The sequence below is a fragment of the Impatiens glandulifera genome, chromosome 1, assembly GCF_907164915.1.
Source record: "Impatiens glandulifera chromosome 1, dImpGla2.1, whole genome shotgun sequence".
Taxonomy (NCBI): Eukaryota; Viridiplantae; Streptophyta; class Magnoliopsida; order Ericales; family Balsaminaceae; genus Impatiens; species Impatiens glandulifera.
The window spans coordinates 98,642,438-98,665,637 of record NC_061862.1 but is presented as its reverse complement, the minus strand read 5'-3'; the positions used below and the strand labels follow the sequence as shown (position 1 = coordinate 98,665,637).

The 23,200-nt window shown below is 32.4% G+C and overlaps 2 protein-coding genes across 2 annotated transcripts; one reads left to right on the top strand and one right to left on the bottom strand.

Annotated features, from left to right (window-relative positions):
* Positions 1-3,441: 3,441 nt before the first annotated feature.
* On the top strand, positions 3,442-6,507 carry LOC124919398 (protein ecdysoneless homolog). Its single transcript, XM_047459632.1, has 5 exons — positions 3,442-4,640; positions 4,718-5,056; positions 5,517-5,650; positions 5,724-5,884; positions 6,205-6,507. The coding sequence occupies exons 1-5, from the start codon at positions 3,472-3,474 to the stop codon at positions 6,385-6,387; spliced, it is 1,986 nt and encodes a 661-aa protein (XP_047315588.1). The 5' UTR covers positions 3,442-3,471; the 3' UTR covers positions 6,388-6,507.
* Positions 6,508-6,674: 167 nt separating this feature from the next.
* LOC124938025 (protein NETWORKED 2A-like) lies at positions 6,675-9,290 on the bottom strand. Its single transcript, XM_047478388.1, has one exon. The coding sequence runs from the start codon at positions 9,288-9,290 to the stop codon at positions 6,675-6,677; it is 2,616 nt and encodes an 871-aa protein (XP_047334344.1).
* Positions 9,291-23,200: the final 13,910 nt, after the last annotated feature.

Sequence of the window (23,200 nt, the reverse complement as noted above, 5' to 3'; positions counted from 1 at the left end):
TCTTTCTTAACTTAATTATAAAAATAAAATAAAAGTATTTTAACATTTTATTAAATAATTAGATAATAAAAAATAAATATAAGTTTTAGTTAAACCTAAAAAACCAAAATCAAATTAACTTGATATTGATTATTTATTTATTTTTATATAAAATATCACGACTTTATTTGAATTAAATTTAAATTTTAAATATAATAAAACATTTTAATAATAATTATTTTTATCAAATAACTATTTTGAAAAAGATCATAACAATCTTAAAAAAAAACCCAAAATCAAACCAGCTCCAATAGTTTTATATTAATTTATTTATTCAATTGAGAAAAAAATTAAAAAATATTTTTCATACAAATTTATAATATATCTTTATAATTTTATATAAAAAATTCACACTTGGATCTATTTAACTTACACAATTTAAATTGAAAAGGATAATGAGAAGTTAATTCTCTAAGAAACAAATGGACGTATATATGTATGGGTTATACAAGGTTTAAGCCCAACCCAATAAATAAATAATTCAGCCCATACATTTCTTATTGATCTGGCCTTTTTATAATATGGTCTGTAAATATTTTAAAACTTGTTTTAAATATTTAGCCCATCCTACTTAGCTTTGCTTTTTATAAAATAAAGACTAAATAATAAGGGAAGAAATAAAGAGATTTTATAAAATAAAGATTAGAGAATAAGGGAAGAAATAAAGAGATTTTATTTTTCAATATATATATATATATATAAAATAAAAGAAAGAAAGGAAAATCAAGTCCATGTTCTCATTTGTTTTTATTTATTTATTTAACCTTAGTTTGCAAAATATGTTTGATTGTTAGGAATTAGGATGTATGTTCATGTTTGGTTTGGTACCAAAGGTTTTGTAATTTATCAAGAAAAAACATTCTATATATTTGATGATTTGTTTGAAAAAAAAGAAAGAAATAGTTTCTTTTTATTTATAAAACAATTAAATATAATATTGTTTGGATGAAAGTATTAATATGGAGATGAGGAGAATCAAAATCTGGTGACTAGTATACGAGAAACCGACACTCTACCTTATAATATGATGATAATATATTTTTAGTGTTATTTTATTATATCACAAAATATAATTTTTAAAGATTAAAATTTATAATATAAAATTGTCACTGAATTTTTAACACATTTATTTAACAGGGTAGCGTTTGCTAGCTTCTTATATTATTTATTTATTTATTTTTTAAAATGTAGATATTTTTAACTTTCCGAGGTCCTGAATTTGAGCCTGTTAAGTGATACGTTTAGATAAATTGGTTAAATATGTTTACGAACTATATATATGCTTAACCCGCGAGAATTAGTCGCAATCCGAAAGAACTGCGAAACTCAATATTCTAAAAATAAGATAAAATTAACATTCTATATTGAACAAGTTAATATCTAGCTAAATTGAATTGGTTGGATTTTATACAATAAGAAGAAAAATTATGTTTTTTTTGTATGAATTATTTGTATTGTTTGATTGGATGTCATTTTAATGAATTAGATTTATAAGTCCAACTAAGTTTGAGAAATCCTTTTTTTAGTTGGAGAACTTGATGCTTGAGGATCCAACACAAAGAAGGATTGTTTCAATAACAGCTTTTATCGTATCATTCATTAAAGGAAATGTTTTACTCCAGGTGGGATCCTTGTGTCCATTTTTTTTTCATGTGCCTTATGAGAAATGTTGAAAATGTTTTTTTTTTTATCATTTTAAACTTATCTGTGAGAGGGCACAATGAGCACTTGCTCAAAGAGAAACTAGGCATAGAGAATCCTATTTGGTTTCATTAAATTTTCGATAAGATCTTTAATACTATAAAATTTCTTTAAAAAATTTGAACAATTCAAAGGATCTATTTGGTTTTACTCATGCCATTCTCAATTGATCAATTGATATTTATCTCTATTATCTATCTTTTGTAAACTATTATATGAAAATTCAAGCTAAAAGAAGTGAAAAGACAATGTATGCTAGGATGAAATATCAAAATCTTTATAATGAGTTTTTATTAAAAAAATTGTTTGATAAAGTAAACATGTTTTTTAGTTTTAATTGACTAAATTAGTGTAATGTCTTTTTTTATATTTATTTAAAATTTAACTTTTATAAAAATATTTAAATATATGATTGAAAAAATATGATGAGATTGTTAAATTTTGAATAAAAATATTAATTGAAACGAGCTCTAGGTTTAACCATTCCTCTATGAATGGTTTTGAATTTGTTTAAACTGATATTTACATTCAACTTAAAATTTTAATGAAATTGTCTATTTAGAGTTGAACAAAATGTAATCCAAATAGATTAAAGGAAATTTAGCCTATGAAAAAAGTTTAATAAATAATCAAAGTACGAGAACTTACTAGAAGAATCTAAAAATGCAAAATATAAATATATGCATTAAGATTTCAATTGAATGAAAATGAAGTATTATTAATTTATCTTATATATTGCCAAATATATTTTTAGAAGGAATATAACTAAACGGAGTTGGTCGCGAACTATTTAAATCTTGACTCGACAAAAAGCTTGTTCGTTAGTATTAATGAGGCGAGCTAAGACTCGTTTAAAAGTTCGAAAATTTAAATGAGCCGAGCTTGAGCTTCTCGATATTCGGATGGTAAGTTCACGAACATGTTCGTTTATAGGCTCGCTTATTAGCTTGCGAACTTGTTCGTTTGTAGGCTTGTTCGTTTATAATATCGTTTAAATATAATTTATAAATCATTAAAAAAATATATTTAAGTAATTTATAAATGTATGTATTTTAAATAATTAATATTATTGCATGATTATATATATATATATATATATAATATATTAATATAATAATAACCTATAATAAAATTTAGAGTTAATAAATAAATATTTTGTGATTTTTTTTTTCTACGAGGGTAGAAGTATATCTTGTTTTTGTTTATTTTGTTCTGCAATATACAATGTAAGATTTATTTGAGAAGAGTATTTATGTTATTGGCTAGTATTATCGTTTTGAAAGTTTATTTCCACTGATTTGTTATCTTTATCATTTGAAATATATATTTATATTTATAATTATAATTATAATTTTTATTCATTTTTTTAATTTATAAATTTAACTTTTATACAATTAGGTAAACAAGAGCTATGGAGGAGTTCCAGCTTAAACGAATTTTCTAAACGAATTTTAAATAAGTCAAGCACGATTGCTTGTGAGCTCAATTAAATTAATATGAGCCGAGCTCGAGCTCGAGCCCAAATATATACCTAGACGAGTCGAGTCGAGTAGAGTCAAGCCGAGCCTCTCAGTTACATCCCTAACTTTTAGTATATTTTGAAAAGAAAATGGAAGTTCAATGTAAAATTGGATGATTGGAAAGAGTTTGAAGGCGGTTATATAAAAAATAGTATAAAAGCTATTTTCTTCAAAACGAGAACATTCAAGAGAAGCAGGAAAGAAGACGACAATGGAACCCTCATCGTCCATATTCGCAGAAAAGAGCTCTAGATTTCCAGAAGACACCGTTTTCTACTCAATCTTCCCAGACTTCTCTGTAAACTCCAACACAGTTACGCCTCAAATTGCCGCCGCCGATCTCTTCTCCCAGCTTCAATCTCTTCATCTTCAAATCCTTCAATCACTTTCCTCTCTTACCTCCGACTACTTATGGCAGCACGAACCATTCACTCTATCACTTTCATCTCCTTCCGCCTCATGTTTCTGTTTCTCCTCGCTCGACAGCCGCCATAACCGTCAAATTCCTCATCTACACGGCAAACTGCGGTATGGAGACAACGTCGAAGATGAATGGTTTCTTGTTTATATTCTTTTCGAAATCTCAATTAGGTTTCCTCATCTATCTATTCGTGTTTGGGATACTGACGGTGAGTTTCTCCTAATTGAGGCAGCTTTTCATCTTCCTCGTTGGATAAATCCAGAGAATAGCGTCAACCGTGTCTTTATTCGAGCAGGCAATATGCATATCATCAACAAAACTCAATTCCCGTCTCCTCCAGCACTACACGAATCTCTCGATTATTTGATTAAATGCGAAGAGAAAACGATGGCTTCCGAGTCAGTTCAATCGGCTATAAAGAAGCGAATTGACGGTTTCCCTGATAGAGCTAGGAAAAACATGCATCATGTTAGGGTTAGGGTTCCAATATCTGTTGCTCAAGTTCTCAAGCAGGAGCCATGCTTGGTTTCTTTGGCAGTAGAGGGGTTTTATGACAGAGACATAGATTCAATGAAGTATGCTGAGAAGATGGAGAGATTCTTTAGAAATGGGGAAGACATTATTCAGGTTTCGGTGAAACTTTCCAGGGCAATGTACGCACAGCTGGTTCAGCAGACGTTTCAGGCACCGAGGTGTTACTCAATGCCTCCAAGAAGCAATGCAGTGGAATACAAAGAGGCGGAATTGGGGATGAAGCTTACTTGTGGATTTGAGATGATCTATCAGTTGCGAAGACGAGATGGAGATGAAGGGAAAGGCAGCACGTGGGAGGCGTTTAGGGCAAGTTTGGAAAAGAATGGTTATTTTCAGGGACTGTTACCAGGATCACAAGGTTATAATCGGTTAATGGCAAAAGCAGAAGAGTATTACAGACAGAGTTCTCTGTTTTCTAAAGCTAGGTATGGGGTTAATTATATGAGCTTGCTATCATTTTCAATGAATATCATCAAATTCATGGATATATTCTTTTTTGCAGTGAAATGATGAGTGCCCCTGTGAGGCGTATAGATGAGATTCTTTCTCTGGATTATTCAACAGAGGATTTTAGATGTATGGAGCTTCCCCCTGATGATGATGATTCGTGGCTTTACGATGGGGAAGATGAGCTGAATGCTGCACTTCTTGAACGAGAAAGGGAGATGGAGATTTATAACACTAAAGGCAAAATGAAACAAGATTCAAATGAGAAGAAGAATTCCACTTCCTCGTCTAGAAAAGATTCAGAGGATCTTGGACTTTCAGGTATGGCAAAAGCAATGCAAACGTTCGTGAAGAAAGTATCTAGCTATGAAGGAGCTGAGGTTCCAGATAACGGGTATGACCATCTTTGACTCTTCGTTGAAATTCACATATGTATGACGAATTAAAACTATACGAAGATTACTTCATTTTGTAAACACTTTAAAACACTAATTCGTGATATAGTTTCATTGACATATCTTGCCAATAATATGAAGAAAATTTTCAACAAAATTGAATCATTTAATTTGCACATTCCAAACAATTACAAAAGTAAAAGTAGAAGAGGAAGAAGTTCTTTAGAGGCAAGCTTTTTGTTACTTTTATATGGTTTTAACTGCAGTCTTAAGGAACAAAATCTAATTCCTTCAATAAAATTCACCTATAACACAAAGTGTGCCATCTTTGAACAAAGATAGCTTTATCTGGTGCCATTGATTCGTTCTGCAACTAACACTGGCATAATTATTTGCCACTCTTCTCTTAATTCTAGAACTAACGATGAGTCTCTCTCTTCTTGCATTTCTTTACTGAAGGAATCCAGAAATGATTGACTTTGACGTTGATCGTTTCATGAAGGAGTTAGAAGCAGTAACTGGAAGCCAAAGTTTTGCTGACGAAGGAAGTGATGAAGATATTGAAGATGCTTCGACCTCAGACATGGATTTTGGTAATTCCATGACTACAATACTTAAACCCATTTTAGATTGTTCTTATCATTGTGGCATGACTTGAATGTGCAGATGAATCAGAAGACGAGACTGATGAAGACCCATACGATGGTAATGAAGAGAAGGAGACCTTCATGAGCTCCTATTCGGACACTCTTATCAAGGAATTGAAGGCGACTACACTCGACAAAAGTTTTGTTCGTGCAAAAGAACAACATTTTGTGCAAAACATGGTTAGTCTTCTTTCCTATATCCCCAATTCGTTATCTACAAAGATATGCCGTGACAACGGAGGCACCTATAATAGAGAAGAGAGTTTATAAAAGACTATTGAATTGTGTTTTGATTCAATTGAATAGATTCATACATAATAGATGATTTCATTGAATCAGTTGCATTCAGGTCTTTTTAGGTAGCTGGGAGTTGTTTTGGTCTGCTAAGGATCATTTTGCATATTGAATAATAAAATTTCCCTAATGGGTTTTTCTGATCTATTATAATCTCATAATATAATATATTTCAACATACAATTACATACCTTTTATCTCTGCAGGGAAAATCGAATGTTGGGGAGGATATGGAGGAAGAAGAGTTCACTCCAGTGGATGTGGATGTGAACCTTGTGAAAAACCTTCTGGATTCATTCTCTTCTCAACAAGGTCTTCCTGGACCTGCTTCCAATTTGCTTGGTTTGATGGGTCTGAAACTCCCTCAGGATTCCAGGAAAGACAACTGATTTCTCCTGTCTCGTTTGGATTTTTATTTTTGTCTGAGAAAAACTTGGGCTCGATTATTTATTCTTGTATCAATACTTTTTAAATTGTCATGATATATATTAATGTTAACCATGCGTAAATCCCTGTATCTCTCTCGATCTCTCTTTTTTGTGTAGGATACGACCTAATGTGAAGTTGCAGTAGAGTTTGTATTTACCAAGTGAGGTATGTATAAGAACTGCCAAAATGCAAGTAGAATAGAATAGAAATAAAAATAAATAAACGGTACATGTTTTCATTAGATAATTTACAATTTCCCAGCTTTTTTGAGTTCGTTAAACTGCTTATGGCTAACAAAGGAAAATAATGAATTCTTCTTCTTTGGTTTACTTCCAAAGATGAATGCCCTGAGAGGTATTCGAGTTCGTGAAGGCAGGCTCTTCAGAGCTGATTCAACGTCTTTCTTGGTCCCTGAAAGCTCGTAATCATCGTCCAATTCAGCCAGGGTTTTCTCGATCTCAATCTGGAGTTCGGTTATGTGATCTAGACCAGATATCAATTCGTCTTTGATCTTATGATTCTCTTGTTTCATCGTCAACACTTCTCCTTGCAATTTCACAGCTTGGTGACTGGTAAGTCTCATTCCTTCCTGAACATCTACTTTAAACGTAGTGCTTATTTCTTCTTCAATATCGCATAGTGATGAGAATCTCCTTCTCAATTCGTCTTTTAGCAATGTGCTCTGTTCTAGCCAGACGATTAGCTCGCTCTGTATCTCTCTCATGTGCTTGTATATCGGTCGAATATCCGATTTTATTTCCCAACCCTTTTCTTGGTTTTGGGTTTGTTTTTCCTTCAGCTTTGATACTTCGGCTTGTAAATCGTGGAAACCGGTTCTGAATTTCTCTATTTGCTGGTATTGGGAGCTGAATCTCAACCAGAAATCTAGGTTTTCGTCTAAAAGTCTATCAATCTTCAACCGGAGCTTCTTTTCCAATATTGAAACCGATGGGCATCGATCGGTTAACACCCATTTGATTAAATCTTCCTCTTTCATTAGGAATGGATTTGCAGGCCTTATCTGCGGTTTATCAGTTTGATTGTCGTTATTATCTTCAATCCCGTTTTCTCGCATATGATTCATCTTCTGGTTTAGATTCCTGATTTCTTCATCTCTGTCTGCTACGACTCCTCGAAGTTCCTTTATGTGAATTACGCTTCTGTCCTCGACATTTCCGAGTTGTCTTTTGACATCCTTGTAGTTCCTAAGGACGAGTGTGTACTCCTTTAGAATAATTTTCTCTCTGTCCTCGACTCCGCTCAAGAGCATTTCGTGCCAGTTGGGTTCGTCGTCTTCTTTAATGTTTTCTGTTTTTGGATTTCCTTTGACCAGAGGATCGTTTGGTTCGTTCTGGATCGTCTTAGCCATGTCCTCTTCTTCTTGTTTGACTTCCTCCTGACCGAGAACTACTTGTTTGTCCTCTGGTATTGTGACGAAGTTGACTGAAAAAGGGGAGTCGCTGTGACTGGACTCAACCTCCTCTGGGTCTTCATCTGGCTTCATTGTTTGCAACTTATCTGATAGATTGTCGAGGCTGTGACGAGCTTGGGTGAAATGGGTTTTCAGGTTGTTGTTTTGGCTTTCGAAATCTTTGTTCATATCTTGAAGATTTCTCAGTTTCTCCTCCATCTCCCTTAGCATTTCTTTTAAGGTGTTCACGTCATTAGTTAGATTCGCCTTGTCGTTTTCAAGGCTACGGATTTGTGCGTGGAGTTCCTCTGTTTCGGTCTTGAATCTGTCTATAAGACCCGTTTGTGAAGAAACAGCGGTCTCGAGGCTGATCACTTTCGTCACTAGCTCGTCGATCCTTTCGGCTAAATACGATATAGTGAAAGGTATGTTGTTGCCCGATGAGGCGGCCGGGGCCTCTAAGTGTTCCTTTAACGGCTCTGGCAGGTTAATCTTTTCGTTGTTGTGTTTTTCTTCTACGTTTATCTCTTCTTCTTCTTTTGGGAGGAGTTCTTCTTTAAGGGATTCAATTTTCTTGCTAGCGTCTTCAACCCGTTTATTCTCATTGATCGCTTCTTGAGCGGATTTCTCTTGTTCCTTCTCCAAATGAGTCAACGTTTCTTTGCACGACGTGAGCGCCGCCTCCGCCATTAGGGTTCGAGCGTCCTCGTCTTCGATGACCTTCCCGATCGAAAACTCCTCTTGTAAGGTGAAAACCCGGTCTTGTTTCGTCTCGATTTGTTTCTCAATCTCCCAAAACTTAGCGAGCCCGTTCTCGTACGATCTCTTGACGAACTCCTTAACCGTCTGCAAAGCCAAGACCTCTTTCTGAAGCCCGTCAATCTCTTCCAACGCCTGTTCCTTAACCAAACCAGATTTCTCAACCGAATTAACTGTCGCCCCCTTTCTTCCGTTGTTTCTCCCTTCCGCCTTGTTTGGTTTGAGATTCTCGGAGGCCGATGCCAATACTCCCTTAATGGGTCGAGTAGGCGGAGGGGCTTCGGGAATCTTAGGGCTGGCGTTACGGAGGGGCGAGCGTTGGAAGTTTTTGGCGCCTTTGGGGAAGGCGAGGTCATCTTCTTCGTCCATTTCGAATTGAACTCGTTCGGGGAAGACGGAAGCAATGGTGTTGTTTGCGTTTTGGAGCTCGGTTGAGATGTGGTCGTATCTCTCGGCTAAGGCTCGATAAGCCCGGTAAGAGTCTTCGACGAAGAAGAGTAGCTCGGGCCTCTTCTTGTAGTACATTTCGGCTCTTTTGGCGAATGAATCGCCGTCCTCTTCGATTAGTTTGAGCACATGCTGAACCTTCTCTTCCATATCTATTAGGGATTGTTCTAGCCATTTGGATTGTTTAGTTCGGACATGGCTAGCCCACCACCATGAATATGCATTGCTAGCAGCTCTTTGCAACATTCTTGTATCCTACTTTTTCTTTACTATACATATATATAGTTTTCCTCTCTACCCTGAACCTATTCTCCTCGCTGGAAAGACATATCTATCTATCTGTCTGTAGACAGCAAAAAAAGAAAAGAAAAGAGAGAGTTTGATTGGGTGTAAAGAAAAGAAGGCTAATATTAGGCTGGTGGATTTTATGGGTGGGGAGGAATTATCTCTGCTAAATGAATGATGGACCTCTTCTTTCTTCAATAGATTAAAGTTGTTTGTATCAAACGTGGGTTCCGATTACTCACTGTTAGGCTGGCTGGCAATCTTTAACGATGGAGATATTCATAGATTATATATATATATATATAATATATAATATATAATACACAATTAATTTTATTATTTTATGTTCTTTTTAAGAAAGAGAGATGGAAATTTGGGAGAGGAAAGATAAAGGTTGAAGAGAGAAAAAAAAAATTGTTAATTTTTCAGAAAAAAAATTATCTCTCAAATTCACTCTTAATACAATAAGAGACAACAAACACAAATAAAATTTGACTTTGCTTACCGGTTTAGGGGATTGTGGTAATTGCGGATGAAATATAACTAATGTGTATGTACTTAACTAACAATGATATCATAAGTTGTGTGTTAATATTTGGTTTTGATATATTATATATTTTTTTTAGTAAATTATAATGGTTACAATAATGATTATTAACAATTAGTTTAGTTTTAGTTGATTTAATAGTTTAACAATGAAGTGTCAAATTAGTTTAGCTTGGTTTAGCGGGCTTTCCTTCACTCCCTAGTTGACCTTGCTTGATCGGATAGAGATGACAACGGTTACCTTGCCTGCATGTAGTGAAATATATATTCATCCTCGAATCTAATTTTCATTTAACTATTCGACATCGAACTCGACGGATATATCTATTTGTATCTCTATCCCCGATATTAGAAAGAATGACGCTGAAGACGAAGAATAAGAGTAAAATAATATTTTGTTATTAAAAAAAATGTAAAGATAAATAATCATGATAAATAAATATTTTTGTTAAAAAAACAAAACTAAATTTTAATTAAAATTTTTAAATATTTTATTATTTTTAAGGATGACAATTTTTTATTTTAATTTTAAGGGTGATAAATTATTTTTTTATTAAAATATTATTTATAATATATTAAATTTAAATAATTAAATAATAATTATTGGTTGAAATCTCCTAGTTATTTTAAATTAAATATATTATAAATAAAAACTTATCAAAATATTTAAAATAAAATTTGTTTAAAAATATTTTATTTAAAGTTTAAAAAAAATTATATATATATATATATTAGAATTATTAATTACTAAACAAAATTAATTTTTTTTAATATTTCATTATTTATTATTTTAAAATAAAATTATTAAATATTTATTTTAATCTTTATAAATAAAAATATCTGGTTTATATTTTATTTTGATTTAACTTAATATTTTATAACACCTTAACTATATCTATTTTGTTTATTCTTAATTCAAATAAAAAAATATAAATTAATTCTATTTTCGTTTGAATTATTTTAATAACTCTTACAAAATTAAACAACATTTCACCTTCCTCTAATCTATCCTATCTCCCTATTCATTAACCAAAATATTAAAATAATTTATTTTAATTTTAATTTTTTATTTTATTATTATATATTAAAACTTTTTAAATTTTTTTTACCAAAAATATATTATCTCAAAATCATCATAAAATATTTAAATAACCGGGTTATTTAAATAACCCGAATCGAAGAAAGCCTTTAACTTTTTCCTCTAATTAAGTTATACAAGAGAGTCGAAGAATTAGTCTAACGTTCTCGGAACTACAATTTATCATAATTGTTGCACAATCTATAACATATCATTATTTTTCCTTTAGCTTGAAACAATACTATTATAAAAGAAAGCGGTAACTTCATTAAGACAATCGATTCCTACAATTCAATATAAGAACTCGAGAATCCTAAACTATACTAACTAAAGAAAAACTAGAATCTATGATAAAATAAAACAGTTGATACAGATTAAAATCGTTATAAATACATTATGTTTAGCTTAAGACTATTGAAAAAGTTATATAAAATTATATATATATAATATATATAATATATATTATATATATTATATATATTATATATATATATATAATATCAATTATTGTTAATATTAAATTTAAAACCTACAATAATACTAATATAAAGTGTCCTACGCATTTGAGTGACCTAAGAACATCTTCGGTCCACAAACATATTCCTAAACCCAAAATACAGTAAATGTCATTTTAAACAGGAATTCATCTCCAACTCAAAAACTTATTTTCAAACTCAAAAGAATATTCTTAAAATATTCCTTTGTTACACTAACTTTTTAACCTTATTAATATTATCTATATATTTATCAACTTTACATATTTAACCATAATATTTTTTTATTTTTAATAAAATTAAAATAAAATTAATTATATATCAATAATTCATACTTAACCTATAATTTAATAATATATTTAAATAAATAAACATATTAGACTAAAATTTAAGTTATAAAATATAATATAAAAATATATAATAAAATAAAAAATAAATTAAATAAAATTTAAGTATAACAAAATTTAATATTTAATTATAGAGCAAGTGAAATGTTTCAAATAATTCATATAAACAAGTTTAATATTTAAATTAAAAAGTGTATATATTTTAAGGACTTAAATGAAAATTTATAAAAAAAAATTGGAAAATGAATAGTAACCACGCATATATGGTTTTTTTTGTTTAGAGAGAGTAAATTCTCATTTTGGGTATGCAAATGGTGGCCGGTTGGAGAAGAAAATGGTAATGCGTTTGCGTTTGGTGTCTGGTTGGAGATGGCCTCGAGGCTAAGCTAAGGATCTTATTTTCTTAGAAAAAAATAAAGCAATCGATCAATTAAATGACTTTGATAAAGATATTCCAAGTTTGCAAGACCATAAATGTCTTAAACTTATTTGCCATCTCCTAGAAAGCATTCTAATTGACTTAAATCAAAATTGATATAGAATTTATAGGGCTTATTTATGAATTATGTCATGTATGAATTAGGCAAAAATAATCCATTAAAATAGTCTCATGGGACTTGACAATATTGCAATAATTCCCCACATACAAAAAATTAAAACTTGTGCAGCAAATAAATCAACATGGAAAATGTGTAAACCATTTTGTAAAAGGTTTGTGGAAGAGCTTAGAAAAAAAAATAGAAAAGTATATGGAGTTTAATAATTATAAAAAAATGAATGGAGATAAATAATAGATATTTTTCTTCTCATATTCTATTATCAAGATTACCTGATCCTTTGGGCCGGCCAAAGTCTAGTACAGAAATAACATAATATAGATATTAATAATAAGAATTGGTGACTTCACTTGGACACACATTTGTGTCCAATGAATTGATAAGAAAGGAAAAAGAACCATATAAGTTTAGATTGATCTTAATCCATTTAATTAGAATCCAAGCTTTTCATGTTGTTCTTACCTCGATCTCCCTTCAGCTTCATAGTCAGTATGCTAGGATTTCTTACCGGCCTTCCAACTTGGAAGCCTCAAAGCAGCCATGTCTTCGCCACCGTCATTTTTTAGTTACGAGTAAAAGAGCAGTGGGAAAATTTAGTGTCTCGAGTTGCCTAGCAGCGACTCTAGCTACCTATATTCTCCGAAAACAAATATCTCAATTTCCCATATCGACCAACTCTCAGGGATGTCAAGCTTTGTAATAAAAGCACTCCTAGTTCTAGCTGTTTGAATTAAATTGCTTAGACGAGAAAACCTCAATTGACTTAATATAAGAAATATCTTATCATGACCTCCCTGGCAATCCATATATATATATCAAACTCTTCTAAGCAAGGAAACGAAACCTGCATGCATCCAAAATAAAACACATCCATTTACATTTACTAATTTGAGATATAATTAATGCATACTATTTACCTGCAGGTCATCATGATAAAATAGTGTGCTTTTGCTGCATTTTTTCAGCTTCATTCGTGCAATATGTATAAGCTGGAGAAGATAATAATAAATATATATTTGACTCAAATAAATTATCTCTAAATTAGATTTTAAGAGACTAAGGAAATTTATCTCTATATTTTAAAATTATCTCCATATATTAGGTTTTGTATTTGTTTTTTTCAAAATTGAAGAAAGGGAAGGGGTTGGGGTGTATGAAATGATGATTAGGGCATGAGTTTATATATAGGGATAAAAGTATAAATAATATATTCTATGTAATAAAGTTACAACTAATCTCCATCCACGCCAAGTATATATACTAATTTATTATTGCTTTTGAGTTGTTTAATTAGCAAAGAGAAACAAGCATAAAAAAAGTGTTAATTTTGTGTAAGTGAAGCTTCTACATACTCATTTTGATATATCATGAAGTAGTAAAAACGTTACTTGATTAATTTTATAATTTAATCACATCTATAATATAGTAGAGTGATAGGGGAGAAATAATAAGTTTGGTTAATGAATGAATTATTATTTATTGAGATGATTATATTTTTTCTTATTTATTAAATTTGTATAAATAAAATAGGTTAAATATTTGATTAGTTAAGTTATTTTTTTCTTACAAAAGTGTAAGTTTAAATTTTGTTTGAAAATAGTGTTTGAAAGTTATAAAAATAAAATCTTCTAAATGAGTTAAATGTTGGTGTAAATTTAATTTGACATTAACAACACTATTATAATCCCTTGTTAAGCAATTTTATATTATTAAAAGAAAATATTTTAAAAACTACTTCGTTTTTTCTTTTTAAAATCGTTTATGTTTGGTAATTTTTTTTTATAAAATAAATTATTGAAGTTTATTATAGAATACATTTATTTAGTCAATGAATTTGGTATAAAAATAGTGTTTAAATATTTCTTATTTTCATCTTATTATTTTTGGAGACAAATGAGATTGTTTTAAATGAAATGTGTTAACGCATACCTCGAATCAACTTCTTAAATCGGTGATTTTGTTTTTCGTATATATTTAATTTAATTTATTTGTAACGTTTTCCCAAACTTACAATTATCTTTATCTGATGCTAATATAACTGACTCTCTAACATTAAATGTTAAAACACATGGATATAATTATGCTCCCGGATAGGAAGTAATGTGTGTTTGTTATAGAATATACTATAAACCCTTATTTACTTTAAATCCACTATGTAGGAGAATGGATAAACCCAATAATGAAACAATTTTAATACAAATAAATTTTGATAAATCAAACATTACTAGAAGAAGACAAATTAAATGAGAAGAAATATCATTCCCAGATAATTGAAAAATAGAACAAGCTGTACCTGTACAACCACATGTCCAGAATTATAATAATATATTAGATATTTCTCAAAATGATGAGGGAAGTATCGAAGTAAGATTTGACACGAGCCTAAAGATATCACAAAGACATAACTCTGTTAGATCATATATCTCACCATTAGACTACAAAGTCGAATACCCTTCAAGGGCATCCACCTCTAAGGGAAACAACATTTTCAGAAGATTCAACTCCAATTACAGAAAAATTATATATTAATAGACAAAATATTGTTAGGGAAAATAATACACAAACCTAAATAGAATAGAACCGACAATGTCGGAAATGGACTTTTCTATTTAGATGAATAGTACACCCAAAATAGATTTCAATACTGGTTCTCCAGCCAGAAAAATAATTTCCAATGAATTCAAAAATCTAGGTTATACCCAATTCAGAAAATGGTTTTTTGAAAGTTTTTGCATTTCAGAAATAAAACAATTTGAAAAAGAATTTTATGAATTCTGCAAAGAAAAAAAATGCTTTAATCCCTTTCACCTCATGGTTCATAAACATTTATGTAAAAAATTATATATTTGTAATTGAAAGAAATTTTAGGTTAGAAACAGGGAAAACCTATCTAGGAACATATCTACCTCAACAACCCTTCCATATTGAAAAAGGAGGAAAAATAATAAATTTCACGACATACAAAACATTAATTGAAAATGATACACTCCCAATAACTTGCAAACATATTAATAATATGTTTGAACAACAAAATTACACAAGTCTGTTCCTAAATATTTTAGAAGAACAATTACAATCCATAGAAAACAAAATTGAAAAATTAATAAAATCAATAAATGAAATTAAGCCAGGTGCATTAAAAATAACCCCAAAAGAAAAAGAAGCTTTACCAAGCTTCCAACCACCTCCGATAATATCTGACTTCAAACTAAGGCCAATGCAAGAATTTGAAAAAATTCTTGAAGAAAAATTTAGCAAACTAAGTATCAAAACCTTAGACAAAGAATTCCAGTGGAATGAGAACAAAGACCATATTAATAAAATTAATAAATGGGCTGATAAACCTATACAAAGTAAATTTTACTATAACAGACCAACACCAATGGATGTTTTACATGAAGAATACACAAATACAATTGATATTAGTTATTCCAGAAACAAAATATATGAATGGAATATTGATGGATATTCAAACAAACAAATTTATAATACAGTACATAGAATGTTGATGTACTCAACAATTTGTAAAAATAGCAAAAATATCGATAAAACAATAGCAACAATGATTGTTGCTGGGTTTACTGGCCAATTAAAGGGTTGGTGGGATAATTATTTTTCCCAAGATGATAGAGATTCTATTCTTAACACGGTAAAACAAGAAAACAATAGTCTAACTGAACATGCGGTTTATACACTAGTAATAAATATTATTGAACATGAGATTCTATTGAAGGTTCAGTGATAATAGTGATACAATTAGAATATTATTACAAAATCTAAGGTGTAAAACACTTTCATGTTTTAGATGGTATAAAGATACCTTTCTAAGTAGAGTTATGGAACTCCCAGAATGTAATAATGTACATTGGAAATCAAAATTCATTGACGGCCTTCCTAGCCTGTTTGCTGAAAGAGTTAGAAGAAATCTCAAAAAGAGTCATTCAATGATACCATATGACACCTATACATATGGTGTATTAATAGATACTTGTATACTAAAAGGGCTAGCCTTATGTAATGAAATAAGACTAAACCAACAAATTAAAAGACAAAGTCAAAGCGAAAGACAACAATTAGGTCAATTCTGCCAACAATTTGGGATAGATAACCCAACATCTAGAAATGATAGAAGGGTAAAATATAATAAGTTTCATAAATATAGAAAACCATCCCAAAAATACTCAGACATGAAAAATGAGAGGAGGGAAGAAAAATCTAAAATCAAGTCAAAAAATTTCAAAAATAATAGGAAGTGCCACAACTGTGGAAAATTTGGACACACATCAAAATACTGTTGGGTAAAGAAAAAATTAATAATCTTGAAATCAGAAGACACAAAAAGATTAATAATCCAAACTTTACAAAACTCAGAATCTGAAGAATCTGATTAAGATTCAATAAGTAGTAATTCTGAAATAGATGATCTAAATAATGAAATATTTCTGAATTAAGCTCAAAAGACTCTGAATGTGAGCCTTGTCGAACAGAATTAAATTGTCATAAAAAAGAAACAAATAACCTAGATCAAAATCAAAATATTGACAAATCAGAATTATACAGAATCATATCTCAATTCTCAGATATGAAAGTTAATGTTTTAACCTCTAATCATGCTTTTGAATTATTAAAAGCCATTAGAGACCCAGAATTAAGAATGCAGATCATAGATCAGTTCAATTCTGAAGAAGGAACTTCATTCTCTAAAGAAGAAGAGGTAGAAGATAAGAAATTAAATTATAACAAATCTTACACTATGAGTGAAGTAATGAACCAACTTAGACACAAAGTTCAAACAAAGAGGAAAATACAACTCTCAAAAATCTTTACAAAAATTAATAATTTAAAAGAAGAAATTAAGATATTAAAAAGGAAGAATATTATATAAGAATCAAGAATAACTAAGCTTGAGGATAAACAACACGAAAATAATCAATCTAATGACAACAAAACAGAAATTGAAGAAAATATATTCTCAGAATTTTTTTTATCCACAATAGAAATGGTTAAATCCCAAAAATGGCACATAAGAATATCTCTCCTAATAGATAATCATTATACAAAGTCATTTACTGCTCTTGTTGACAGCGGAGCAGATTTAAATATTATTCAAGAAGGACTAATTCCCACTAGGTATTTTCATAAAACGAGCCATACCCTGTGGCATGCAGGTGGAGATAAACTCCAAATCTAATATAAGCTTCCAAAAGCCTACATATGTACTGATAATAAGTGCATTCCTCAAAGTTTTATACTTGCTAAAGATATACCAAATCAAGTCATACTTGGAACCCCATTTTTAAACACCATTTACCCAATTAAGATGATTGATAATAAATGTATTACATGAACTTTTCAGAAATATGATATTTTTCTAGAATTTATTGTGGAGCCACTTACTAAAATGTTACATAGTATATATATGATAATATCAAAGCAAAACAAGATCAAATATATTTTTTAAAACAAGAAATAAGTCTTATAAAAATAGATGAACAACTCAAAAATCCCAAATTACAAGAAAAAATAGCTCTACTAAGAGATCAACTTTCAATAGATATTTGTAATGAACATCCTAATGTATTCTGGGATAGAAAGAAACATATAGTTTCACTACTCTATGAGGAATCTTTTAATGAAAAGAATATTCCTACAAAGGCAAGACCTTGCCAAATGAATTTAGAATATCTAGAATTATGCAAAAAGGAGATAGATATTCTATTACAGAAGGGGTTAATAAGTCCATGACAATCACCCTGGTCATGTACGACTTTCTATGTAAATAAACATTCAGAAATCGAAAGAGGCGTACCAAGGTTAATAATCAACTATAAACCCCTCAACAAGGTATTAAAATGTATTATGCATCCATTCCTAATAAAAAGGATCTATTAGATGGACTATAAGATAGTTTAATATTCTCAAAGTTTGACTTGAAATCGGGATATTGGAAAATTCAGATTGAACAATCTGATAGATATAAAACATCATTCAATGTCCCTATAAGACATTATGAATGGAATGTGATGCCATTTGAATTAAAAAATGCTCCATCTGAATTTCAAAAAATTATGAATAATATCTTCAATCCTTATAGCACATTTATAATTGTTTACATTGATGATATACTAGTCTATTCAAAAACAATTGAAACTCACTTTAAACATTTAAATATGTTCAAAACAATAATAACTCAGAATGGATTAGTAATTTCTAAACTAATAATGGATCTTTTCAAAACAAGAATAAGGTTTTTAGGTCATATCATTGAAAAGGGAAACATTATTCCTATTAATAGAAACATAGAATTTGCGGAAAAATTCCCGAATATAATCACTGATAAAACACAGTTACAAAGATTTTTAGGAAGCCTCAATTATGTGGCTCCGTACTATAAAAATTTAACAGAAGATACATCAATCTTATATGATAGGCTGAAGAAAAACCCAAAACCATGGTCAAGTCATCATACAGATGCAATTAAAAGAATTAAAAATAAAGTAAAAATACTTCTTTGTTTAATGATAAGTAACCCAAATTGGGAAAAGATAATTGACACTGACGCTTCTGACATAGGATTCAGTGGAATATTGACTCAATTAGATCTAGAAACAAAACAAGCTTATCTTGTCAGATTCCATTCAGGAAAATGGAACAATTCTCAAAAAAATTATGCGACAGTCGCCAAAGAAATTCTCGCCATAGTCAAATGTGTTTTAAAATTCCAAGATGATTTATATAATAAAAAATTTATTACACGAACAGACTGCAATACAACTAAATTTATCTTCCAAAAAGACTTTAAACATGATGTATCAAAATAAATGTTCGTCAGATGGCAAGCTCATTTAGCCCCGTTTGACTTTTAAATAACATATAAAAAAGGGATAGATAATAATCTTCCTGATTTCTTGACCCGTGAATTTTTAAATTTACAGGAATGAGCGCAAAGGGTTATGAACCTTTCTCTAATAGAGGAAGGGAATCCTCCTCTCTCAGAGGAAGTGGTCGAGGCAGAACACAAGAGATCATATCTCAATATGGTAAACAAAAGCTGATAGCAATGTGTTAGGATCTAGGTCGCCGCTGGTGGACCGGGGGTTGGACCGGTTAGCGGTTCTCACTCGTAGGGTGGTGGTTAATCCTGTTAGAGATTAACACCGGGGTTTCAATACTACACAACTTGTCACAAACCCTTGAACTAGGTTCAAGCGCGGAAGAGGTTTGCTTTCAAGTTGAAGCGGTACACGTGTATGATAGGCGGAATCGGTTTCGGATGATGGAGATTTGAAGAATGGTGGGTCGGTTTCGGCAATCTGGATACTCGGTATGGTTTAGTCGGTTTGGAGCGGTGTAGTTAGGTTAGTCGGTTATGTAATGAAGCCAACAGAAAGTAAATGACACAACAGATTTTATGGATGTTCGGAGATAAAACTCCTACGTCACCCCTTCCTCTCGAAACCGCGAGAAGGATATTCACTAAGGAATACAAATACAATCCGATCGAGACTTATTTCCTGCTCGATAACACTCTTACAATTCTCACTGAAATTGTAGCACACACTCAGAATTTAGCACTTAGGCTTTCTTAGAATACCACACTGTTATTACTTGTAGTAAATGCTCTCTTTGTAATTCTTAGTAACTGCCTTAATGTCTGCTTGATGTCCCGCATTTACTCTTCTGCAACTGCCTCCTTTTATAGGTGAAATATGCCAACGGTCATATTTCAAAGCCTTGAATCTGATTGGCTGATCAGAGATGCAGTGATTCAGTGTCTCAGACCTGCGGTCTTCTCCTCAGACCTGACGGTCAATCTCAGACCTGGCATCCTGTTTCAGACCTGCCGGTCTGTAAAGCAAACCTGCCGGGTTTGTCTTTTACTCAATGTAGGCACTGTCTGCTTGGACAGTTGTCTGTACTTTGAAGATTTCCTTTCTGGCTTATCCCGAAGTAGAGAGATCCGGTAGTACTGTTTTCTGCAGCCTACAGTCTTTCCTCAGACTTGCATGGATATGGAAGTATTCAGTCTGTTCCTTTGGTATCATTCTCAACAGATACCCAAAGTGTCTTCTTGTGCAGGTCGGCCTCTTGACTTGGCCGAATGTCTTTTGGTAGTGAAGTAACCGGACTTCTTCCGGTTATGCTTGCCTTATGGATAATCGACTATTTGATGGATCTGGCTTTTAGGCTTTGGCCGATCCTTTGTGCGGTCACGTTCAGAATGCTTTTGATCGGTATGGTAACTTGACCGGTTCGGTTTCTTCAGTTGGTTTTCTTTTGTTCATCCGGTCCGGTTCCTTGTTCCTGATGATTCCGGTTTTGAGCTTTGGCCGATCCTTTCTCTGTGCGGTCACGTACCGAATACTCTTGATCGGTTTGGTAGCTTTGACCAGTTTGTTTTCTTTAGTCGGTTCTCTTGTTCATCCGGTCCGGTTCCTTGTTCCTGATGATTCCGGTTTTGAGCTTTGGCCGATCCTCTTTGTGCGGTCACGTTCCGAATACTCTTGATCGGTTTGGTATCTTGACCGGTTTGGTTTCTTTAGCCGGTTCCGGATGACTTTAGGTTTTTCATAGCTTCTTCTGGCCGGTTTGATATTCAATCGGTTAGATTTCTTGACCGTTCTTTCGGTTTACAACTCAATCGGTCCTGAACTTGAACCTGTCCGGATTTCTAACTTCTTGACCGAACCGGTTGACCAAACTCCGGTTGACTGAGCCGGTATACATTGTCGAACCGATCTTGCCTATAGGTAAATTTCGGATTTTGCTCAGCTTCCCTGAAATAGCAAAACTTTAAATATTATTTGCTATCGATGAGATTTGATCCCTGGTCACATGTGTGACAGGCATGGGTGTTTACCACTACGCTACAACACCTTCTTGTTATATTTAAACCAATTAATATACTTGATATGACTTAACGGTTTATTTTCTAACAATTTCTCCCTTTTTGATTATTTTATTTAAAATTATCAAAATCATGTAAGTTTGCAACCGTAGGCCGGTTGTTTTTGTTTGTCCGGTTTTTTGAAAAAGACTTAGAGAATTTTTCGAAAAATTTTGGGAGAAAATTTTGAGAAAGGTTTTGGAAGAGTCTTTATCTTTTATCTAACAATTTCTCCCTTTCTGATTATTTAGAATAAATATTCAAAACCATGCAAGAAGTAAGAAGTAGGCCGGTTTAAAAATCTTATGTTTGTTTGGCCGGTTTAATCTAATAATTCTAAAATATTTCTAAGGGAAGAAAACTTAGACTCGAGAAGTGGCTTTGTGAGGATGTTAGCCACTTCATGCTTGTTCCCTTCATGTGATGTGTCTGTCAGCAGCCGGCTGTCCGAATGCAATGTTGTCTTTTCCAAGCCTTTGTCTTGATTTACCTACATTCATAGACAATAGAAAATCTGGTTCCCATTTTTCTTTGGGTCCGCGGTTGATTAGTCCCTTGGGTATCCAAACTTTAATAAATCGGATAGCTTTCTTTGCTAGGGTTTTAACTGTCCTTTTGGCGCTCGGTCTCGTGTATTTCGGTTTTCCTTCAAATGTCCTAAATGGTGGTCTTTGATTCGGTGATCTGTGGTTTGACCTACGCGGTTCAGGGAAGTTTTTCTTATATCTGAGGATTTCGGCTTTTCTTTTCTCAGGGTCAAGCCATGAGTCGGTTGGACCAACATAATCGTATTTTAGCTTCTCTTCCCTATAGTATGCGGTCTCCTCTTCTTCCTTGGTCAGTTCCCTAGTAGGTTCACTAGATTGTTCGGTCTTGGGATCTAACTCGGTTTCTAGAGTAGGAGTATCATCAGGTTGTATGGCTTCCGGTTCGGTTATGATAAGTACCTCTGGTTCTGTCGGAGTGGGTATTATGGGATCGGTTCTAATGTTGAGGTGCTTAGGTAGCATGGCCAGTAGGTTCTTATATTCTTCGACCATGTCATTCAATGCTTCATATAACTCATCTTTAGTAAATTCATCATAGGGGGAATTAAATACCTGTTCCTCATTTGCCATGAGGCACGTGAGCTCATCATCGCTGTCACTGCGAGCCCACAAACTTCCACCATCGTCGGCTATTAGTGCTTTCGGTACCTCACTTCCTTCACCGGTTTGTTGATAGTTATTTCGGTTATTTTGATTGTCCGGTTTCCGGTCATCTCTCCTCGGTTTTCTGCATTCCCACTTGTTTTCCTTGGTTCTTTCATTTCCCTCGAAGATCTGGATAACTGTGTTCCATGTCTCCTTCGCGGTTTTGCAATCTCTGATCTTGCAATATGTGTTTCTGTCTACGCTGTTGGAGATCCGGTTTCTTGCATGGTTGTCCAGATTGTTCCTTCTCCTATCTTCAGCCGTCCATTCTTTTCTATCTTTATCAATGAATATCGGTCCTTCGGTTAGAATGGACTCCATTTCATCATCCAAGGTGATTAGATGTAGATACATCCGTGCCTTCCAGTTGGCAAAGTCTTCACCTTCTAGCATTGGAGGCCTATCCTGATACATGCTTGCTTGAGTATTGAAACTAACTGCTCTGATACCAATTGTTAGGATCTAGGTCGCCGCTGGTGGACCGGGGGTTGAACCGGTTAGCGGTTCTCACTCGTAGGGTGGTGGTTAATCCTGTTAGAGATTAACACCGGGGTTTCAATACTACACAACTTGTCACAAACCCTTGAACTAGGTTCAAGCGCGGAAGAGGTTTGCTTTCAAGTTGAAGCGGTACACGTGTATGATAGGCGGAATCGGTTTCGGATGATGGAGATTTGAAGAATGGTGGGTCGGTTTCGGCAATCTGGATACTCGGTATGGTTTAGTCGGTTTGGAGCGGTGTAGTTAGGTTAGTCGGTTATGTAATGAA

Excerpts from the sequence above, each read along its gene's own strand:
- LOC124919398 (XM_047459632.1), top strand. The coding sequence starts at position 3,472 with ATGGAACCCTCATCGTCCATATTCGCAGAAAAGAGCTCTAGATTTCCA. Across the intron at positions 5,057-5,516 it reads GCTGAGGTTCCAGATAACGG|GAATCCAGAAATGATTGACT; the intron begins GTATGACCATCT and ends TCTTTACTGAAG. Across the intron at positions 5,885-6,204 it reads AACATTTTGTGCAAAACATG|GGAAAATCGAATGTTGGGGA; the intron begins GTTAGTCTTCTT and ends TTATCTCTGCAG.
- LOC124938025 (XM_047478388.1), bottom strand. The coding sequence starts at position 9,290 with ATGTTGCAAAGAGCTGCTAGCAATGCATATTCATGGTGGTGGGCTAGC.